A 20,014-nucleotide genomic window follows, 5' to 3' on the forward strand; every position below is an offset into this window, starting at 1 on the left:
GGGTTTGCTGCGGGGTGCAGTGCTCCTTAAACAAGCAGTTCAAGATAACGGTCACGTTATTACAATGTCGCAGGGCACCGTGAAACTCCCGTTTAAAACTTCCCTTTTATATTAGGGAACACCAAGCTGTTGAACGAATTTTAAAAGATTGGGGGGAAATTGATTTTTAAAACTTCATGCATACTGAGTTCATGTTTTATTTATCTTCCGTTTTCACGAACGTGCAAATTTGCTCAATAACTAAATAACGTTAGAATTACAGGATATATGTGCAGGCGCCATTGTTTTAAATTCAATATCACAATAATAAGTGTAACTTTTGTTGTGAAATTTCCCGCACTCGTTGTTACCGGAAGCCACGAGCTCACAGGATTCTATTAACTCCACTCACACCACTGAGGCGTGTTTTTGGATTGCTGACATTCATGTGCAAAAACACGGGCCAGGGACTTTGGAACTAATATCAGGTAAATAACTAAAAAAACGCTAACGTAACGTGGTATATTGCTAGCTTGGTACATCTCAAATCGAAGGTATACCTATGCGTGTAAAGCAGTAACTGTTTATATGCTTTAACGTTACTTGCAGAGGCGCTCGTTTCTGTTTGTTTGCGTCTTGCACTTCAGAGTTGCCCGTTTGTGTTTTGCATATTTGCCCGCACGTGAGATGGTAACTCCCATATGAACAACAAGGTAGGCTACATTCCATTAGTTTGTGGCCTGCACATAGACTGCGGTGCAGCTAGTTTTATATTGGGATATTCGGATTACGAATAGATCACGAACGAAACGTCCAGATAAGATAGGCTACTAACACTAAATTCGGAACCCTGGCAACGTAGACAGTCGACTGCAACCTCTTTTTCGAGATAATTACGCTTTGAAAACGAGAAATGACAATGATCTCTGCGCAAATCCGTCAGCGCACAGCGCATCCGTCAGAGTGTTTAGGGACCATCTAAAAAGTAGGCTACAACAAGAAATTGAGGAGTAGCCACTTTCGCCGGTACCCGTGGATAGTTAAGCTTAATTTCCCTTAACTTTTCCCGTTCATTCTCAACGGTAGTTCTTAACACTACGGATGTAATACGTTTTCGGCCGCACGTTGATTTCGCGGCGCTGTTCCGTCCCGGATGAAGGAACGACATTTTCGTCTCTGCCCTTAACTTTCCCAGTTCATTCTCAACGGTAGTTCTTAACGTTGCGGGTGTAATATAGTTTTGGCCACACGCTGCCGTGGCGCTGTTCCGTCCTGAATGAATGAACGACGCCGTATAAACAAATAAATTCAAATATTAAATACACGCGAGGCATTTTGCGGTTATTTTGTGGTACCTACGCTTCGGTAAGTCTTAATAATTTTATTACAAGCAGGTTCCTATTTTATATTGATGTCATCGAGGTATTCTGTCATTAATTCAGCTAAAAGATCAGTAGTTTCATTTTTCCTAGTTGACTTCATTATTGGTTTTCACGCCCCGTTTGTTGGCTTGTCCGTACATAATAATACTTCTAAGTGAGAATATTGCAGGTAAATGGGACATGTGTACATGTGCACGTTTGTGTCTCAATACATCAGCTATTATTAACATGGCCCTGCAATCATATTAGGGTTTAGTTTACAATATGTTTAATTTCCCCCTCACTATATTATTGCTGGTATCATCATCATTATTGGTATTGCCCCCTTTACATGTGCCTTGTGTAACACGTCATGGTCTAGACATAATTTAAAAAAATATATATTACTCTTATTACACTTGCTGTCAAGGCAATAAGTAGTGCCATCTCTAATTGTTTATTGTCAGTACTGTCATTCTGCCGTTTTAACAAACGTTTCGCTATCTATATGTTTCTATACTTACTATTATTATTATTATTAGTCAATTTAACTATTCAATATAGTACAGGACACAGTACAAATATTGCTGCCTCCACCTTCAGACAATACCAAATTTGTGTAATGCAATTCATATTAACTACCCCCTCCCACCCTATCCCCTGGATTGACAGCACACAAAAAAGGGAGATCAGTGGAAAATCATTATAATAACAATAATAATTTTCATGTTGAGAATTTGAAAATACTGGGTGATAGAGCTACACAAGGTTGTGTATCAAAATGGCAAAACATAAGGTCAAGGGCATAAAGAACCTACCATTTATACAGCATTATGATGTACAGTTCCCATGAAAATATAAATCCTCCCAAAAGTTTACTGTCCAGGTCTCTGTTTTAGAGTTAAGGTTATTTCATTATGGCGAGAATTCTTAAGTCATCAACTGTAGAGGTCCTCCTTGGCCTACCAGGCCCTTTGTGATTACTGAGCTCACCAGTGCTCTCGTTCTTAATGACGTTCCAAGCGGTTGACTTTGGTAAGCTTAAGGATTGGCCTATGTCTCTGACTGTTTTTTCATATATCCCAGCCTCATAATGGCTTCCGTCCATTGGCATACCTTATACTTGTACTGAAGAAGCAATTGAACACACCTGACTAATCAGAAACACATGTGAAACCATTTGTCCTGAACATATGACACCCTGAAAACAAGTATGTACATCCCCAATTCTAAAAAAGTCGGGACGGTAAATAAAATGCAAATAAAAACAGAAAGCAGTAATTTGTAAATTTGCTTTGACTTGAAAAATATTGCCCATATTTAATAAGCGTTATTAAAATAAATGGTAATGTTACACAGTGGTAAACACTCGACTGTCCCAACTTTTTTAGAGCGTGTTGCAGTCAACAGATTTGAAATGAGTGTATATTTTCAAAAAACAATTAAATTCTCAAGGTAAAACATCAAATAATGTGCTGTTGTAGTGTTTTAAATATGGTACAGGGTAAATAAAATTTACACTATTTACATTATCACTCCTTTTTGTTTTTATTAGCATTTTCCATACTGTCCCAGCTTTTTTGGAATTGGGGTTGTATGTAGGCTATGTATAGAGAGTGCTGTTATTTCTACAGGGTGAAATCAAAATATATTACAGCAGCCTTTCATAAAAGCTGAGCGCTGATAGCTGCACTTTAACCACATATGATCTGTTTGATTACAAATCTAAAATTATGAAGTACAGAAGCAAGTAAAGAAAATATGGCTTTGTCCCTAACATTATGGTGCTCACTGTATATAAAAATATAATTTGTGCTTCAGAAGTGGCCCATGAAGTACTTGGCAAAAGCAGACCAATGCCAGTACTCCACTTAACACCCAAGCTCCGAGGAGCTTCAGGAGACCCAGCAGCCGTGGCAGCATGTGACTGCAGGGAGTCCGACTGCATGTGTGCCAGTTGTCACCTTGCAGCCTCGGTAAATCCACCTGCTCCAGTCCCAGCCCCAATCCCATTTCATGCTTGTGCATATCAACCCTGCTAATACTGTTATGAACAAAAATACAAATATAGCTTCACACTTGCCTGTTGTTGTGTTTATTAAGAATTGTAATATGTAATGTTGTAATCTTATTTGTACTGTTGCAATAATTGATCTGATGTAAATACTTTGATAACTTTCCCTGTTTTGATTTGGCAGAAAAGATTTCCTGATCCTCTTCATAATAAAATGGAGATGGAGAACAAATATCATGTTAATATCAAACCTAAAAAAGAAGAAGCGATATCTGAGACACTTCTGTGAAAAACAAATCAATTATAAACAATTATTTATTTGCCCATGGGTGGATTCGAACCATAGTTTCCATGTAAGCGCGTTACACCTATACACGGCTGGCCAGCCATCGATCAACGTGTATAATAGCTCTTAAGTTTACTCCACAGTCCAAGGAATTTATGAAGACGATAATACAGCTTTTAGGTTAGTACGTTTTGAATCTGGTTGATGACTTTTTTTAATAAGATGTTTTTAATTTTGTGTAGTTTTTTTTTTAATTCTAAAATTTAATAAATTCCCAATAGTGCAATGGAAAGCACTAAAATCAGCGCCAGATGTTACATTGCATCCCATTGACAACGTTACAACTTTTAGGTTTGGAATTGGTTTATTTTAGTACTTTATTACAAATAAAATAATAATTCAGTGACTTGACAACTACCACTTAATAGAGGACTATTTGGCACACACTGCTACTTTCATATTTAGTCATTTTCTTAACTTCTGTTTAATTTAGGTAAATTTGTATTTGGAAAAAAAAATTCAAAAGCTTTGCAACTGTTGAACCACATTTTTTTTTAAACCTACAACTTTATACATTGCATCCATTTATACAGCTGGATATACACTCACTGGCCACTTCATTAGGTGACAGGAGTGGCACCCGGTGTGGTCTTCTGCTGCTGTAGCCCACCTGCTTCAAGGTTTGACGTGGTGTGTGTTCAGAGATGCTCTTCTGCATACCTCGGTTGTAACGAGTGGTTATTTGAGTTACTATTGCCTTTCTATCAGCTCGAACCAGTCAGGCCATTCTCCTCTGACCTCTGCCATCAACAAGGCGTTTTCGCCCAGAGAACTGCCGCTCACTGGATATTTTCTCTTTTTCGGACCATTCTCTGTAAACCCTAGAGATGGTTGTGCAGGAAAATCCCAGTAGATCAGCAGTTTCTGAAATACTCAAACCAGCCGGTCTGGCACAAACAACCATGCCACGTTCAAAGTCACTTAAATCACCTTTCTTCCCCATTCTGATGCTTGGTTTGAACTTCAGCAGATTGTCTTGACCATGTCTACATGCCTAAATGCATTGAGTTGCTGCCACGTGATTGGCTGATTAGATATTTGCGTTAATGGGTGCACTTTGCAGTTGAACAGGTGGACCTAATGAAGTGGCTGGTGAGTCTATACTGAAGCAATACAGATCAAGTACCTTGCTCAAAACAACAGCTTCATGTCCGGGCATTGTGTCGCCATGCTTCAAAGAGGACTCGATTAATTTAGGTGAATTTTTATTTTTCCTTTAATCTTTCTGTTTTTCTTGTTTTATGTTGGTCAGTTTTTATTCGGCATTCAATAGCTTTGCAACCATCTGAAGGACCGCACTGTCCCAACTCTGCTTAATAGAAAGCCACCTACTGGCTGTACTACAACTTTCAGATTTGAAAATTTCAAGATGGATTAATTTAGGTGAATTTTTCTTTTGTTTTTTGTTTTTTTTTTAGGAAAAAAAAATCAATAGCTTCACAACTGTTGGTAGGACAGTGTTAAAACCAACAATACTTAATGGAAGTGGGCATACCACAACTTTCAGATTTGGAAATTTAACTTCTGTTTAGTTTTAGTACATTTTTATTTGGGGGAAAAAAATTCAATAGCTTTGCAACCGTCAGTAGGACCGTGCTAAAACCAACAATACTTCATAGAAGGCCACACGGTACTGAAATTATCCCACCAGGCTGGAGACGGCCATCTTCTCTCTGTCTGCGGAGAAGAGGGGCACCTGCCAATAACCTTCTGTTAAGTCAAGAGTGGTGATGTAACAGGACTCAACCAGTCACTCAGTAAGTTGTGGGGTCATGGGGTCATGGGGTCATGGGGTATATGCCTCGAGCTTCGACACCACATTCAACCAGTGGCACAAGTCGTTGCAGAACCCAATGCTGGCTTTAGGCTTGGAGACCAACACCCCAAGGCTTGACCAGGGGTTGCAGGCTTCCTCTGTCACCCCCCCCCCCCCATTTCCTTCATCCTGGTGGCTCTTCTGCCACAGCTGCGATGTAGCCGCACGGTCGCCACCGTTTGCCTTGGCGCCTCAGTGTGGTGTTCAATTGGAGCGGTGCGCCCTGGGATTGGTGAACTCGTTCTCTTCCCCCCCCGGGGACCTGCCTGAGGCTCAGGCCCCCTCCCCACAGCGCACCGGATCGCGAGCGGCGACACCGTCCCTGTCCGCCTGGCGAACACTGGGGCTGCCGTGGGTCTCTCCACCCGCCTCTTCAGCACGCCTGGTGCTCTTTCCGCAAAGGCCGTTCGGCAAAACGCTCCAAAGTTTTTAGCCGACCTAAAACCATAACCGTCGCATTTCTGCTAAAATGTTGAGTGCAGACATTTCCAAATGTAGTCATTCGCTTCCTTAGATCTACGCTGCTGTTTGTTAACCAAGGGTCTGACATGAGAGCTCAGTACTTGTTTATAACCAAACTATTGGTAATCCTGTTTTACTAATCCCAGAAAGAATGGCATTACCCATCATCCCTTTTTCTGTGTTAGTTTTATTGGTCATGTTCTATTGGAAGCACCATGTCAGACAGACTGTGTGTGTGTGTGTGTGTGTGTGTGTGTGTGTGTGCGCGCGCGCGCGTGTGTGTGTGTGTCTCAGAAGCAGGATGTCGATGGACGAGGTGGTGCTTCGTGCGAGGAAGGCCTTCCAGAGTGGCAGGTCCAGACCTCTGGAGTTCCGGGTCCAGCAGCTCAAGAGCCTTCTGCGTTTCGTCCGAGACAGACAGACAGACATCACCACTGCCCTGAAAAAAGACCTCGACAAGGTCACTGAGCACTTAAGATCCCCCTGCTTACTGATCTCTGAGCTTACTGACCATACTGAGCACTAAACCCCCCCCCACTGATCTCTAAACTTACTGACCATACTGAGCACTAAACCCCCCCCCCCCCCCCCCTCACTGATCTCTAAACGTAGACCATATTAAGCACTAAACACCCCCCCCCCCACCCCGCCCCGCTTACTGATCTCATAACTTACTGACCAGCTGCCAATAGAACCCAGAGGAGCTGCTATCTCTTGTTTGTTCCAGGCATTTTCCTTGTTGGAACTACGAGTGTAAAACAGGTAAAGCGCTGTCACAGACTGATTAACTGTGTGTGCACCTGTGTCTGCATGTGTGCCTGTGTCTGTTCATGTGTGTGTGTGTGTCTGTGCGCCTGTGTCTGTGTGTCTGTGCGTGTCTGTGTGCACCTGTGTCTGTGCATGTGTATGCCTGGGTCTGTGCGTGTCTGTGTGCACCTGTGTCCGTGCGTGTGTGTGTGTGTGTGTGTGTGTGTGTGTGCGCGCCTGTGTCTGTGCATGTGTGTCTGCATGTCTGCGTGCGCCTGTGTGTGTCTGTGCGTGTGTGTCTGCATGTCTGTGTGTGTGTGTGCGCCTGTGTCTGTGCGTGTGTGTCTACGTGTCTGTGCATGTGTATGCCTGGGTCTGTGCATGTCTGTGTGCACCTGTGTCTGTGCATGTGTGTCTGCATGTCTGCGTGCGCCTGTGTGTGTCTGTGCGTGTGTGTCTGCATGTCTGCGTGCGCCTGTGTGTGTCTGTGCGTGTGTGTCTACGTGTCTGTGCGTGCGCCTGTGTGTGTGTCTGTGTATGTCTGTGCTCTCGTGTCTGTGCGTGCCTGCGCAGAGTGAACAGGCCTCGCTGCTGTACGAGGTGATGTGCATGGAGGGGGAGATCTCCCTGGCCCTGGACCGGCTGGCAGAGTGGGCGGCGCCTCGGCCGGTGGAGAAGACCTTGCTCACCATCACTGACCAGGTGTTCATCCAGCCGCAGCCCCTGGGGCTGGTGCTCATCATCGGAGCCTGGAACTACCCCTGGGTGATCACCATTCAGCCTCTGATCGGGGCCATCGCTGCGGGTGCGTTTGACGGACACGCCCCCTGTCTGACCCACACGCCCGCAGTCTGTGACTCCCTTCTGGCTCTCCCTCTCCAGGTAATGCAGCCGTGGTGAAGCCCTCAGAGGTCAGCGTCCACTCTGCCAAGGTCATGCAAGAGCTGCTCCCCCTATACCTGGACCAGGTATGCATATGTCGCTGTACAAGTGTGTATATATATATGGTGTTACTGCGTGTGCATTTGATGTTATTGTATTCATAGTGATCATATGCCCGCTGTGCGAGTGTGATATCATTGGATATGTGTCCCTGTGTATGTGCTGTCACTGCATGCCTGTCTGATGTACTTGTGTGTAATGATACTGTGTGTTCACTGTGTGTGTGTGTGTTTCCAGGAGATGTACCCCGTGGTGTTGGGGGGGGTGCCGGAGACCCAGGAGCTGCTGAGGCAGCGCTTTGACCACATCTTCTACACGGGGAGCAGCAGTGTGGGGAAGCTGGTGATGGAGGCCGCCGCCCGTCACCTGACCCCCGTCACCCTGGAGCTGGGGGGGAAGAGCCCCTGCTACATACACAAGGACTGTGACATCAGCACGGCCTGCAGGTAAGCACTGTGACATCAGAGTGGCCTGAATGTAAGGACTGTGACATCACTGTGGCCTGCATTTGTAAGTGGAGGAATGTTCAGCCTGTCTTCTGCTCTGACTCTCCACCTGTGCAGGAGGATCACCTGGGGCAAGTTCACAAACTGCGGCCAGACCTGCATCGCCCCCGACTACATCCTGTGCGAGCCCACCATCCAGGACCGGGTGGTGCAGGAGATCCGGAAGAGCGCGCAGGTCAGAGCTCGGTCGCCACGGCGATCTGCTCCCGTTAGCGGTGGCCGCAGGAGGCGGAGTTAATGCAGGAGGCGGAGTTAATGCAGAAGGCGGAGTTAATGCAGGAGGCAGAGTTAATGCAGGAGGTGGAGTTAATGCAGGAGGCGGAGTTAATGCAGGAGGCAGAGTTAATGCAGGAGGCGGAGTTAATGCAGGAGGCAGAGTTAATGCAGGAGGCAGAGTTAATGCAGGAGGCGGAGTTAATGCAGGAGGCGGAGTTAATGCAGGCGGCAGAGTTAATGCAGGAGGCGGAGTTAATGCAGGAGGCAGAGTTAATGCAGGAGGCGGAGTTAATGCAGGAGGCGGAGTTAATGCAGGAGGCGGAGTTAATGCAGGCGGCTGCTGCGCTATGACCTGGAGGGGCTCAGGCTGCGTTTGATTTGATCAGGAGTTCTACACGGACGACCCCGATGCCTGCCCGGACTACACCCGCATCATCAACCCGCGCCACTTCAAGAGGCTGATGGGCCTGATGGAGGGCTGCCGCGTCGCTCTCGGAGGGACGGGCGACGAGACGCGCCTCTACATCGGTACGTGGCCACGCCCTCACGGGGAGCCTCGCGGTCTCCAGAAAGCTATTTAACACGACTCACTTACCATGTGACAAAAGGAGAGTGGGACTGGTGGAACTTGTTTAAAAAAAATAAAAAAAGGACAGAAAAGCAGTCTCCCTTCAGGGCTGTAAAACTCCCATCACCCATTTCCCATCAGCCCCCACAGTCCTGACGGACGTGTCCCCCGACGCCAGGGTGATGCAGGAGGAGATCTTTGGCCCCCTGTTGCCCATAGTAACGGTCAGCGGGGAGGACGAGGCCATTCGCTTTATCAACGAGAGAGAGAAGCCCCTGGCCCTGTACGTCTTCTCCTCCAGCAATAAGGTGTGCTGTTGAGCCCTGTGCGTGTGTGTGTGTGTGTGTGTGTGTGTGTGTGTGTGTGTGTGTGTGTGTGTTTGCTTGCGTGCAGGCACGTATACTGCTGCCCACAGAGTTCACTGTGCCTTAGCTGTGCCTGTGTGTGTGTGTGCGCGTGTGTGTGTGTGTGCGGGCACATATACTGCTGCCCACAGAGTTCACTGTGCCTTAGCTGTGCCTGTAGTCCGCAGCTAATTATGATTCGCATCCTTAATTTTTTTAATTTTACACATCCAAATCCCACCTTAATTTGGAATGTCAAATGAGCTATTTTCAGCCACGTTCATGCAGTGATCCCCGCTGATGATTTGGCAAGAGTGAAAACGCCCGCAGTTCCCCTCCGGACCACACGGTGTCGCCAGCCTGCTTATTTTCACACCGCAACTCTCAGCCGAGCTCGCACAGAAATCAGTCTGAGGAAGGCATTTCCCCTTCTGGCTTTGGCAAGCAGTCCGCGGAGAGGGTCCCTAGAGTGCAGTCCCTTAACCGACTGAACCCTTCCGTCCCTCAGCGATGCGATCGCCAATTCCGCAGGGCTGTCGGCGACGATCAGCACTGGCAAAACGTTCAATCTACGACATGAGGCTCACTCAAGCCACAGGACGGGTGCTTAGCCCCGCCCCCTTCGGGTAATCTAATTTGGAAGGATTGGCCCGTGTTGAGTTTCAGGCATCCCTTCGGGTTGTGTGGCTGAGGCTTTTCCGCTGTGTTTGTGTTGGGGTCTGATTTCCCAGAATAAAAGGATGTTTGGAAGCCTCGCCTGTCTCGTTTGCACCCCTCCCTCCCCCCACCCAGTTTCAGCCTCTCTCTCTCTCTCTCTCTCCAGGTGATCAAGCGCTTCATCACGGAGACCTCAAGTGGTGGATTTCTAGCCAACGACTGCCTGGTACACTACACCATCAGCGCCCTGCCCTTCGGTGGAGTGGGTAAGTGTGCACTACCCTACAGCACTGTGAGTCAGAGTGCACTACCCTACAGCAGTGTGGGTAAGAGTGCACTACCCTACAGCAGTGTGGGTAAGAGTGCACTACCCTATAGCAGTGTGAGTAAGTGTGCACTACCCTACAGCACTGTGAGTCAGAGTGCACTACCCTACAGCAGTGAGTAAGTGTGCACTACCCTACAGCACTGTGAGTCAGAGTGCACTACCCTACAGCACTGTGAGTCAGAGTGCACTACCCTACAGCACTGAGTCAGAGTGCACTACCCTACAGCAGTGTGGGTAAGTGTGCACTACCCTACAGCAGTGTGGGTAAGTGTGCACTACCCTACAGCAGTGTGGGTAAGTGTGCACTACCCTACAGCACTGTGTATAAGTGTGCACTACCCTACAGCAGTGTGAGTAAGTGTGCACTCTACCCTACAGCACTGTGGGTAAGTGTGCACTACCCTACAGCATTGTGGGTAAGTGTGCACTACCCTACAGCACTGTGGGTAAGTGTGCACTACCCTACAGCACTGTGTATAAGTGTGCACTACCCTACAGCAGTGTGGGTAAGTGTGCACTACCCTACAGCAGTGTGGGTAAGTGTGCACTCTACCCTACAGCAGTGGAAGTGTGCACTACCCTACAGCAGTGTGAGTAAGTGTGCACTACCCTACAGCAGTGTGGGTAAGTGTGCACTCTACCCTACAGCAGTGTGAGTAAGTGTGCACTACCCTACAGCAGTGGAAGTGTGCACTAGGGATGTGACGATATACCGGTATGACGGTATACCGTAAAATTCAAATATGAAATAGCACTATCATAACGCAATACCGCGATAGTAAGTCACGTGACAAAAGCTATTTTAATGCGGGTAAGTTTTTTTTTCAACCAGAGCCCAAATGTACGATAATTTTGCCATTTCAAAAAAAGGGGAAGGAAATTACTAAATCCATTGGCTGCTGATTCAGGATCCGGTTTGCCTTTTCACAAATTTGTTCCTATTTAGAGGCAAAGTTTTAAAAACACAGGTTTCGTCTTTCCAGCCAATCGTTATGCTTGATGCATGACGTGCGTGCCCCCAGTGCCCCCACGGGAGCGAGCAGCTGCACGGCTGCCGTTTCCCCGCTCGTTCTGATGTAAAATGCAAGCTAGCTTGCTACCTACAAATGACCAGCGATGTTATTTTTTTCATTCATGTAAAAAACGAGTTGGAAAAAAACTAGCGAAATGCGTGCCGAGGAGTCAGGCGAAGGCAGGGGAGAGGCAAAGAGAAAGTCGTTGGAAGAACTGAGGTTGAAGTTGAACTCACAGACTAGGTAGGGCCAGTTATGCACTGAGAGACTTTTTGGACGTTTTGAAAAAGAGACATGCTTTCACAAGAACAAACAAATATTGATACAGCATATGAAATACATTGACACATCATAACGTTATAACTCTACACTGATGACTTATACAACTGTTGTTTCCATGCTGATGAATTGTAACGTTACAGCTCTCAATTATAACGATTACATGTTTGAGCGATTGCTATTTAATTGTAGGCTATTTGACATTGTCCGTAGACCAGGCTTTTCAGTGTGAGTCTCATTCATTTGAGTAGGGTCCAGGAGGTTGCCTGCTTCCACACAGCGTATGTGGTGCGCAAATGTTTTTCTCCCCTTTGTGGTTGTTGGTATTGCTCTCGTTGGCTGAAGTATGTGAGTAGGCGTGTCAAACAAGGTTGTTGCTTACAATAAATACGATATTTTTGTGAAATCACATATTTACACCTGTGATTTCTCTTTTTTTGGCTGTGTACAATAATTTTCTTTAAAATCTGTTAATTCTAAGCCTCCGGTACGATAGTACGATCGTAATATTTCCCATCAGGCAACGCGGGCTAGCTAGCTGTTACACATCTACACGGCATCCCCGTTTGCAGTCCCTTACAACACTTGCGATGTCTGATGCTGATTCTGATACTGACCGTAATGAAGAATTATATCCCCCCAAAAAGCGAACTCATTCTTCCGTGTGGGCTCACTTTGGATTCAGGAAAAAGGATTTTTATTATTTTAAATATACAATTACAAGGAGTGAACTATTCAGTTGCATTTTTAAAAATTTTTCAGTTAAAATGGTTTTAAAAACATCTGCAGGCCATAAATAAACAGATCGAGTTGTAAACTTTGTGATTTTTTTTTTTTTTAAACCTGATACCGTGATATACTGAAAATCGTGATATTGAGTAGTACGATTGTCATACCGTGAAATTTTCATACCGTCACATCCCTAGTGTGCACTCTACCCTACAGCAGTGTGGGTAAGTGTGCACTCTACCCTACAGCAGTGTGAGTAAGTGTGCACTCTACTCTACAGCAGTGTGGGTAAGTGTGCACTCCACCCTACAGCAGTGTGTGTAAGTGTGCACTCTACCCTACAGCACTGTGAGTCAGAGTGCACTACCCTACAGCAGTGTGGGTAAGTGTGCACTACCCTACAGCACTGTGGGTAAGTGTGCACTACCCTACAGCAGTGTGAGTCAGAGTGCACTACCCTACAGCACTGTGAGTCAGAGTGCACTACCCTACAGCAGTGTGGGTAAGTGTGCACTACCCTACAGCAGTGTGAGTAAGTGTGCACTACCCTACAGCACTGTGAGTCAGAGAGAACTACCCTACAGCACTGTGAGTCAGAGAGCACTACCCTACAGCACTGTGAGTCAGAGAGCACTACCCTACAGCAGTGTGGGTAAGTGTGCACTCTACCCTACAGCAGCGTGGGTAAGTGTGCACTACCCTACAGCAGTGTGGGTAAGTGTGCACTCTACCCTACAGCAGCGTGGGTAAGTGTGCACTACCCTACAGCAGTACGAGTAAGTGTGCACTACCCTACAGCAGTGTGAGTAAGTGTGCACTACCCTACAGCAGTGTGAGTAAAAGTGCACTACCCTACAGCAGTGTGAGTAAGTGTGCACTACCCTACAGCAGTGTGGGTAAGTGTGCACTCTACCCTACAGCAGTGTGAGTAAGTGTGCACTACCCTACAGCAGTGTAAGTGTGCACTCTACCCTACAGCAGTGGACAGTGTGCACTAGGGATGTGACTGGTATGACGGTATACCGTAAAATTCAAATATGAAATAGCACTATCATAACGTAATACTGTGATAGCTTTTGTCACGTGACTTACTATTTTAATGTGTGTAAGTTTTTTTTTCAACCAGAGCCCAAATGTACGATAATTTTGCCATTTCAAAAAAAGGGGAAGGAAATTACTAAATCCATTGGCTGCTGATTCAGGATCCGGTTTGCCTTTTCACAAATTTGTTCCTATTTAGAGGCAAAGTTTTAAAAACACAGGTTTCGTCTTTCCAGCCAATCGTTATGCTTGATGCATGACGTGCGTGCCCCCAGTGCCCCCACGGGAGCGAGCAGCTGCACGGCTGCCGTTTCCCCGCTCGTTCTGATGTAAAATGCAAGCTAGCTTGCTACCTACAAATGACCAGCGATGTTATTTTTTTCATTCATGTAAAAAACGAGTTGGAAAAAAACTAGCGAAATGCGTGCCGAGGAGTCAGGCGAAGGCAGGGGAGAGGCAAAGAGAAAGTCGTTGGAAGAACTGAGGTTGAAGTTGAACTCACAGACTAGGTAGGGCCAGTTATGCACTGAGAGACTTTTTGGACGTTTTGAAAAAGAGACATGCTTTCACAAGAACAAACAAATATTGATACAGCATATGAAATACATTGACACATCATAACGTTATAACTCTACACTGATGACTTATACAACTGTTGTTTCCATGCTGATGAATTGTAACGTTACAGCTCTCAATTATAACGATTACATGTTTGAGCGATTGCTATTTAATTGTAGGCTATTTGACATTGTCCGTAGACCAGGCTTTTCAGTGTGAGTCTCATTCATTTGAGTAGGGTCCAGGAGGTTGCCTGCTTCCACACAGCGTATGTGGTGCGCAAATGTTTTTCTCCCCTTTGTGGTTGTTGGTATTGCTCTCGTTGGCTGAAGTATGTGAGTAGGCGTGTCAAACAAGGTTGTTGCTTACAATAAATACGATATTTTTGTGAAATCACATATTTACACCTGTGATTTCTCTTTTTTTGGCTGTGTACAATAATTTTCTTTAAAATCTGTTAATTCTAAGCCTCCGGTACGATAGTACGATCGTAATATTTCCCATCAGGCAACGCGGGCTAGCTAGCTGTTACACATCTACACGGCATCCCCGTTTGCAGTCCCTTACAACACTTGCGATGTCTGATGCTGATTCTGATACTGACCGTAATGAAGAATTATATCCCCCCAAAAAGCGAACTCATTCTTCCGTGTGGGCTCACTTTGGATTCAGGAAAAAGGATTTTTATTATTTTAAATATACAATTACAAGGAGTGAACTATTCAGTTGCATTTTTAAAAATTTTTCAGTTAAAATGGTTTTAAAAACATCTGCAGGCCATAAATAAACAGATCGAGTTGTAAACTTTGTGATTTTTTTTTTTTTTTAAACCTGATACCGTGATATACTGAAAATCGTGATATTGAGTAGTACGATTGTCATACCGTGAAATTTTCATACCGTCACATCCCTAGTGTGCACTCTACCCTACAGCAGTGTGGGTAAGTGTGCACTCTACCCTACAGCAGTGTGAGTAAGTGTGCACTCTACTCTACAGCAGTGTGGGTAAGTGTGCACTCCACCCTACAGCAGTGTGTGTAAGTGTGCACTCTACCCTACAGCACTGTGAGTCAGAGTGCACTACCCTACAGCAGTGTGGGTAAGTGTGCACTACCCTACAGCACTGTGGGTAAGTGTGCACTACCCTACAGCAGTGTGAGTCAGAGTGCACTACCCTACAGCACTGTGAGTCAGAGTGCACTACCCTACAGCAGTGTGGGTAAGTGTGCACTACCCTACAGCAGTGTGAGTAAGTGTGCACTACCCTACAGCACTGTGAGTCAGAGAGAACTACCCTACAGCACTGTGAGTCAGAGAGCACTACCCTACAGCACTGTGAGTCAGAGAGCACTACCCTACAGCAGTGTGGGTAAGTGTGCACTCTACCCTACAGCAGCGTGGGTAAGTGTGCACTACCCTACAGCAGTGTGGGTAAGTGTGCACTCTACCCTACAGCAGCGTGGGTAAGTGTGCACTACCCTACAGCAGTACGAGTAAGTGTGCACTACCCTACAGCAGTGTGAGTAAGTGTGCACTACCCTACAGCAGTGTGAGTAAAAGTGCACTACCCTACAGCAGTGTGAGTAAGTGTGCACTACCCTACAGCAGTGTGGGTAAGTGTGCACTCTACCCTACAGCAGTGTGAGTAAGTGTGCACTACCCTACAGCAGTGTAAGTGTGCACTCTACCCTACAGCAGTGGACAGTGTGCACTAGGGATGTGACTGGTATGACGGTATACCGTAAAATTCAAATATGAAATAGCACTATCATAACGTAATACTGTGATAGCTTTTGTCACGTGACTTACTATTTTAATGTGTGTAAGTTTTTTTTTCAACCAGAGCCCAAATGTACGATAATTTTGCCATTTCAAAAAAAGGGGAAGGAAATTACTAAATCCATTGGCTGCTGATTCAGGATCCGGTTTGCCTTTTCACAAATTTGTTCCTATTTAGAGGCAAAGTTTTAAAAACACAGGTTTCGTCTTTCCAGCCAATCGTTATGCTTGATGCATGACGTGCGTGCCCCCAGTGCCCCCACGGGAGCGAGCAGCTGCACGGCTGCCGTTTCCCCGCTCGTTCTGATGTAAAATGCAAGCTATCTTGCTACCTACAAATGACCAGCGATGTTATTTTTTTAAATTCATGTAAAAAACGAGTTTAAAAAACTAGTGAAATGCGTTCCGAGGAGTCAGGCGAAGGCAGGGGAGAGTCAAAGAGGAAGTCGTCGGAAGAACTGAGGTTGAAGTTGAACTCACAGACTAGGTAGGGCCAGTTATGCACCGAGAGACTTTTTACACGTTTTGAAAAGAGACATGCTTTCACAAGAACAAACAAATATTGATACAGCATATGAAATACATTGACACAGCATAACGTTATAACTCTACACTGATGACTTATACAACTGTTGTTTCCATGCTGATGAATTGTAACGTTACAGCTCTCAATTATAACGATTACATGTTTGAGCGATTGCTATTTAATTGTAGGCTATTTGACATTGTCCGTAGACCAGGCTTTTTAGTGAGTCTCATTCATTTGAGTAGGGTCCAGGAAGTTGCCTGCTTCCACACAGCGTATGTGGTGCGCAAATGTTTTTCTCCCCTTTGTGGCTGTTGGTATTTCTCTCATTGGCTGAAGTATGTGAGTAGGCGTGTCAAACAAGGTTGTTGCTTACAATAAATACGCTATTTTTGTGAAATCACATATTTACACCTGTGATTTCTCTTTTTGTTGGCTGTGTACAATAATTTTCTTTAAAATCTGTTAATTCTAAGCCTCCGGTACGATAGTACGATAGTAATATTTCCCATCAGGCAACGCTGGCTAGCTGGCTGTTATACATCCACACGGCATCCCCGTTTGCAGTCCCTTACAACACTTGCGATGTCTGATGCTGATTCTGATACCGACCGTAATGAAGAATTATATCCCCCCAAAAAGCGAACTCATTCATCCGTGTGGGCTCACTTTGGATTCAGGAAAAAGGATTTTTATTATTTTAAATATACAATTACAAGGAGTGAACTATTCAGTTGCATTTTTTTAAATTTTTCAGTTAAAATGGTTTTAAAAACATCTGCAGGCCATAAATAAACAGATCGAGTTGTAAACTTTGTGATTTTTTTTTATTTAAAACCTGTTACCGTGATATACTGAAAATCGTGATATTGAGTAGTACGATTGTCATACCGTGAAATTTTCATACCGTCACAACCCTAGTGTGCACTCTACCCTACAGCAGTGTGGGTAAGTGTGCACTCTACCCTACAGCAGTGTGGGTAAGTGTGCACTCTACCCTACAGCAGTGTGAGTAAGTGTGCACTCTACCCTACAGCAGTGTGGGTAAGTGTGCACTCTACCCTACAGCAGTGTGGGTAAGTGTGCACTCTACCCTACAGCAGCGTGAGTAAGTGTGCACTCTACCCTACAGCAGTGTGGGTAAGTGTGCACTCTACCCTACAGCAGTGTGAGTAAGTGTGCACTCTACCCTACAGCAGTGTGAGTAAGTGTGCACTCTACCCTACAGCAGTGTGAGTAAGTGTGCACTCTACCCTACAGCAGTGTGGGTAAGTGTGCACTCTACCCTACAGCAGTGTGAGTAAGTGTGCACTCTACCCTACAGCAGTGTGGGTAAGTGTGCACTCTACCCTACAGCAGTGTGGGTAAGTGTGCACTCTACCCTACAGCAGTGTGAGTAAGTGTGCACTCTACCCTACAGCAGTGTGGGTAAGTGTGCACTCTACCCTACAGCAGTGTGGGTAAGTGTGCACTCTACCCTACAGCAGCGTGGGTAAGTGTGCACTCTACCCCACAGTGTTAGGAAATTAAAACTCCTATGCCCTAGTGCAGTGTGGATAAGATGGGGAAACAAGAGACCTTAATTCTGCACTTTAGTTAATGAGCGTAACAGGGGAGCCAATGGGAGCGCACAATGGCTCTTTGTGTGCTCCATTAGAGAGAGTTAATGCGATTACAGATGAAAGTGTCATTTAAATCTGCCAGCGTTCTGATTAAAGAGTACACCGTCTCCATGGATACAGAAGTACTACAGTAAGAGTAGCACAGGCTGCCGCTGGGAATGACAGCATGGTTGTACCCCCCCCCCCCCCCCTCCTGCCCCCCCCCCACCCCCCGCCGCAGGTAACAGCGGGACGGGGTGTTACCACGGCAAGCACACGTTTGATCAGCTGAGCCACCTGCGCGGGTGCCTGGTGAAGCCGCTGGGGTTCGAGAGGGTGAACGGCGTCCGCTACCCGCCGCACACGCCGAGGAAGCTGCGCTGGGCCTACTTCCTCTTCCTGCGGCGGATCAACGTGGCGCACCTGCGCCGCGCGGCCCTGCTCGCCGCCTTCGCCGCCCTGGCCGCGCTCCTCGCGCAGGTGAGGCCGCCCGGGCGGGCCGCCGACGGCCTCCCGACAGGTCTGAGGAGGAGCGAGTAGGGACTGCGTAAAAAAAACGTCTCGCGGTAATGAGACGTTTGTTAAATTCACGAGAACGAGCTAGCGCAAACTCGAAAGACCGATTTGAGGCTTAATAATCAAGTTTTTGATTTTTTTTTTTTTTTTTTTTAATGGTGTAAAATAATTTCCGGCGAGTTGACGTTTAAATTCTCTGAGAGTCCAGCGGCGGGTACGTCAGTGAGCTGTTAGCAGGCCCCAGTTAGCGCATAGCCAGCCCCTCTGTAACAAACCGCCATTAGGGTGAAGCCACACCTCCTCCGACGACATCACCTGACATCGCTCTCTCATGCCACAGCTGGTCGCTTGTGGCCGTAATAACATTTTTGAATGGGGGACGAGTTGTACATCGGATCTTTAATCTGATTGGTTATCACGCCCGTCCTTCCGGTCGCTCCACCGGGTTGCCTCGTTTCGCCAGCTATCCCAGCATGCCTTGCGGGCGCGAAGAATCGGCTCCCATTGAAATGAATGGAGGTGATTGTGGCGTCACCCTTAGAGGGGAGGAGGGGATCCCCTAGACGGACTGAGGTCATCTCGAGTCACCCACAGCTGCCCATCCTCCACCAAACTCAGTCTTGCTCCAAATACACAAGTCTCACGAAGCAGGGAGTTCACATCGCAGGCATATTCATCTCAGTCTCATATTAACACGATTCTAAAACTCTTAATCATGTTGCAGTTTGTTTACACGAAAAATTCTAAAATAAAAGAATACCATGAAAATAATATGTATCCCCCAAACGCAAAAACATTTAGACTTTATAAGCACTGTACAAATTTGCTTTTTATACTCCCACTCAGTAGATGAATGCTGTAGAACGTTCCCTTTGTGTGAGTCAGACAGTGCCCTGTTTTACGAAATATGACCCTAAATTAGTTTACAACCTTCCCTGTAATTATTCTGTACGCCCCGTTGAACTCTGAGCTCCCCAATCCTGTGCGAAAACCTCTGAGTGATTCTCTGTGTGAAAGTGCGTGTTTACATGCATGTGTGCGTGTACGATATCTGTGTGTGCTCATAAGTATGTGTGCGTGGATTTACGTGTTTTTCAGAGGTTTCGGCGGAGATGCTGAGGTGGATGTGTCGGTACCGGTGACTGGACCGGAACCGGACGCGAGAGAGCAGCCAAGTGGATTAACGCAAAGCTGGACGGGGATCAGCCAGTCCCTGGCCTGCGCATCTGAAGCTTCCAAATCATGAACGTTATTCTCCTCACGCGCCATGTCTCAACTGCCATTTCCCAGTCCGTTTTAATGCGATGTTGAAGTTAAACTTAAAAGCAGTTAAAACGGACATAGCACAAAAAAGTAATTTAAGCTTTATTAGAGCTTTGAACTTTGCGTGAACCAAGAGAGATTAGGTCATTTTTGTATTGTTTGGGTGAGTTTATGGGATTTTTGATGATTCGAGGCTTTTCTGCTTTATGGAAATAAAGCGAGTATACAATGCATCATTTTTGCGGATTTATTTTTTTATGTTTTGTTAATTTCATTGTGGCTTAATTCTTTATATTCTGTAGTATAAACTACATTAGTGCTGTTAATAGTTTTTTCTAAATTGCACTAGCCTATAGGCCCTACATAATAATTTTACTGTAACCCTATGTGCACATTGGCTGGGTGTTCCAGCCGACAAATACA

General features: G+C 45.9%; 1 protein-coding gene across 2 annotated transcripts; it reads left to right on the plus strand.

The window, feature by feature from the left end:
• Window positions 1-313: 313 nt before the first annotated feature.
• LOC118209884 (aldehyde dehydrogenase family 3 member A2-like) lies at window positions 314-19,824 on the plus strand. 2 transcript variants are annotated; one of them, XM_035385603.1, is made up of 11 exons: window positions 314-467; window positions 6,273-6,438; window positions 7,299-7,530; window positions 7,608-7,693; window positions 7,905-8,113; window positions 8,231-8,348; window positions 8,776-8,917; window positions 9,099-9,265; window positions 10,125-10,224; window positions 18,054-18,292; window positions 19,427-19,824. In XM_035385603.1, the coding sequence occupies exons 2-11, from the start codon at window positions 6,280-6,282 to the stop codon at window positions 19,445-19,447; spliced, it is 1,473 nt and encodes a 490-aa protein (XP_035241494.1). In that variant the 5' UTR covers window positions 314-467; window positions 6,273-6,279; the 3' UTR covers window positions 19,448-19,824. The 2 variants fall into 2 exon arrangements, with proteins under 2 accessions (XP_035241494.1, XP_035241495.1); XM_035385604.1 differs by lacking the exon at window positions 18,054-18,292.
• Window positions 19,825-20,014: the final 190 nt, after the last annotated feature.

The sequence above is a fragment of the Anguilla anguilla genome, chromosome 12 (assembly GCF_013347855.1).
Source record: "Anguilla anguilla isolate fAngAng1 chromosome 12, fAngAng1.pri, whole genome shotgun sequence".
NCBI lineage: Eukaryota > Metazoa > Chordata > Actinopteri > Anguilliformes > Anguillidae > Anguilla > Anguilla anguilla.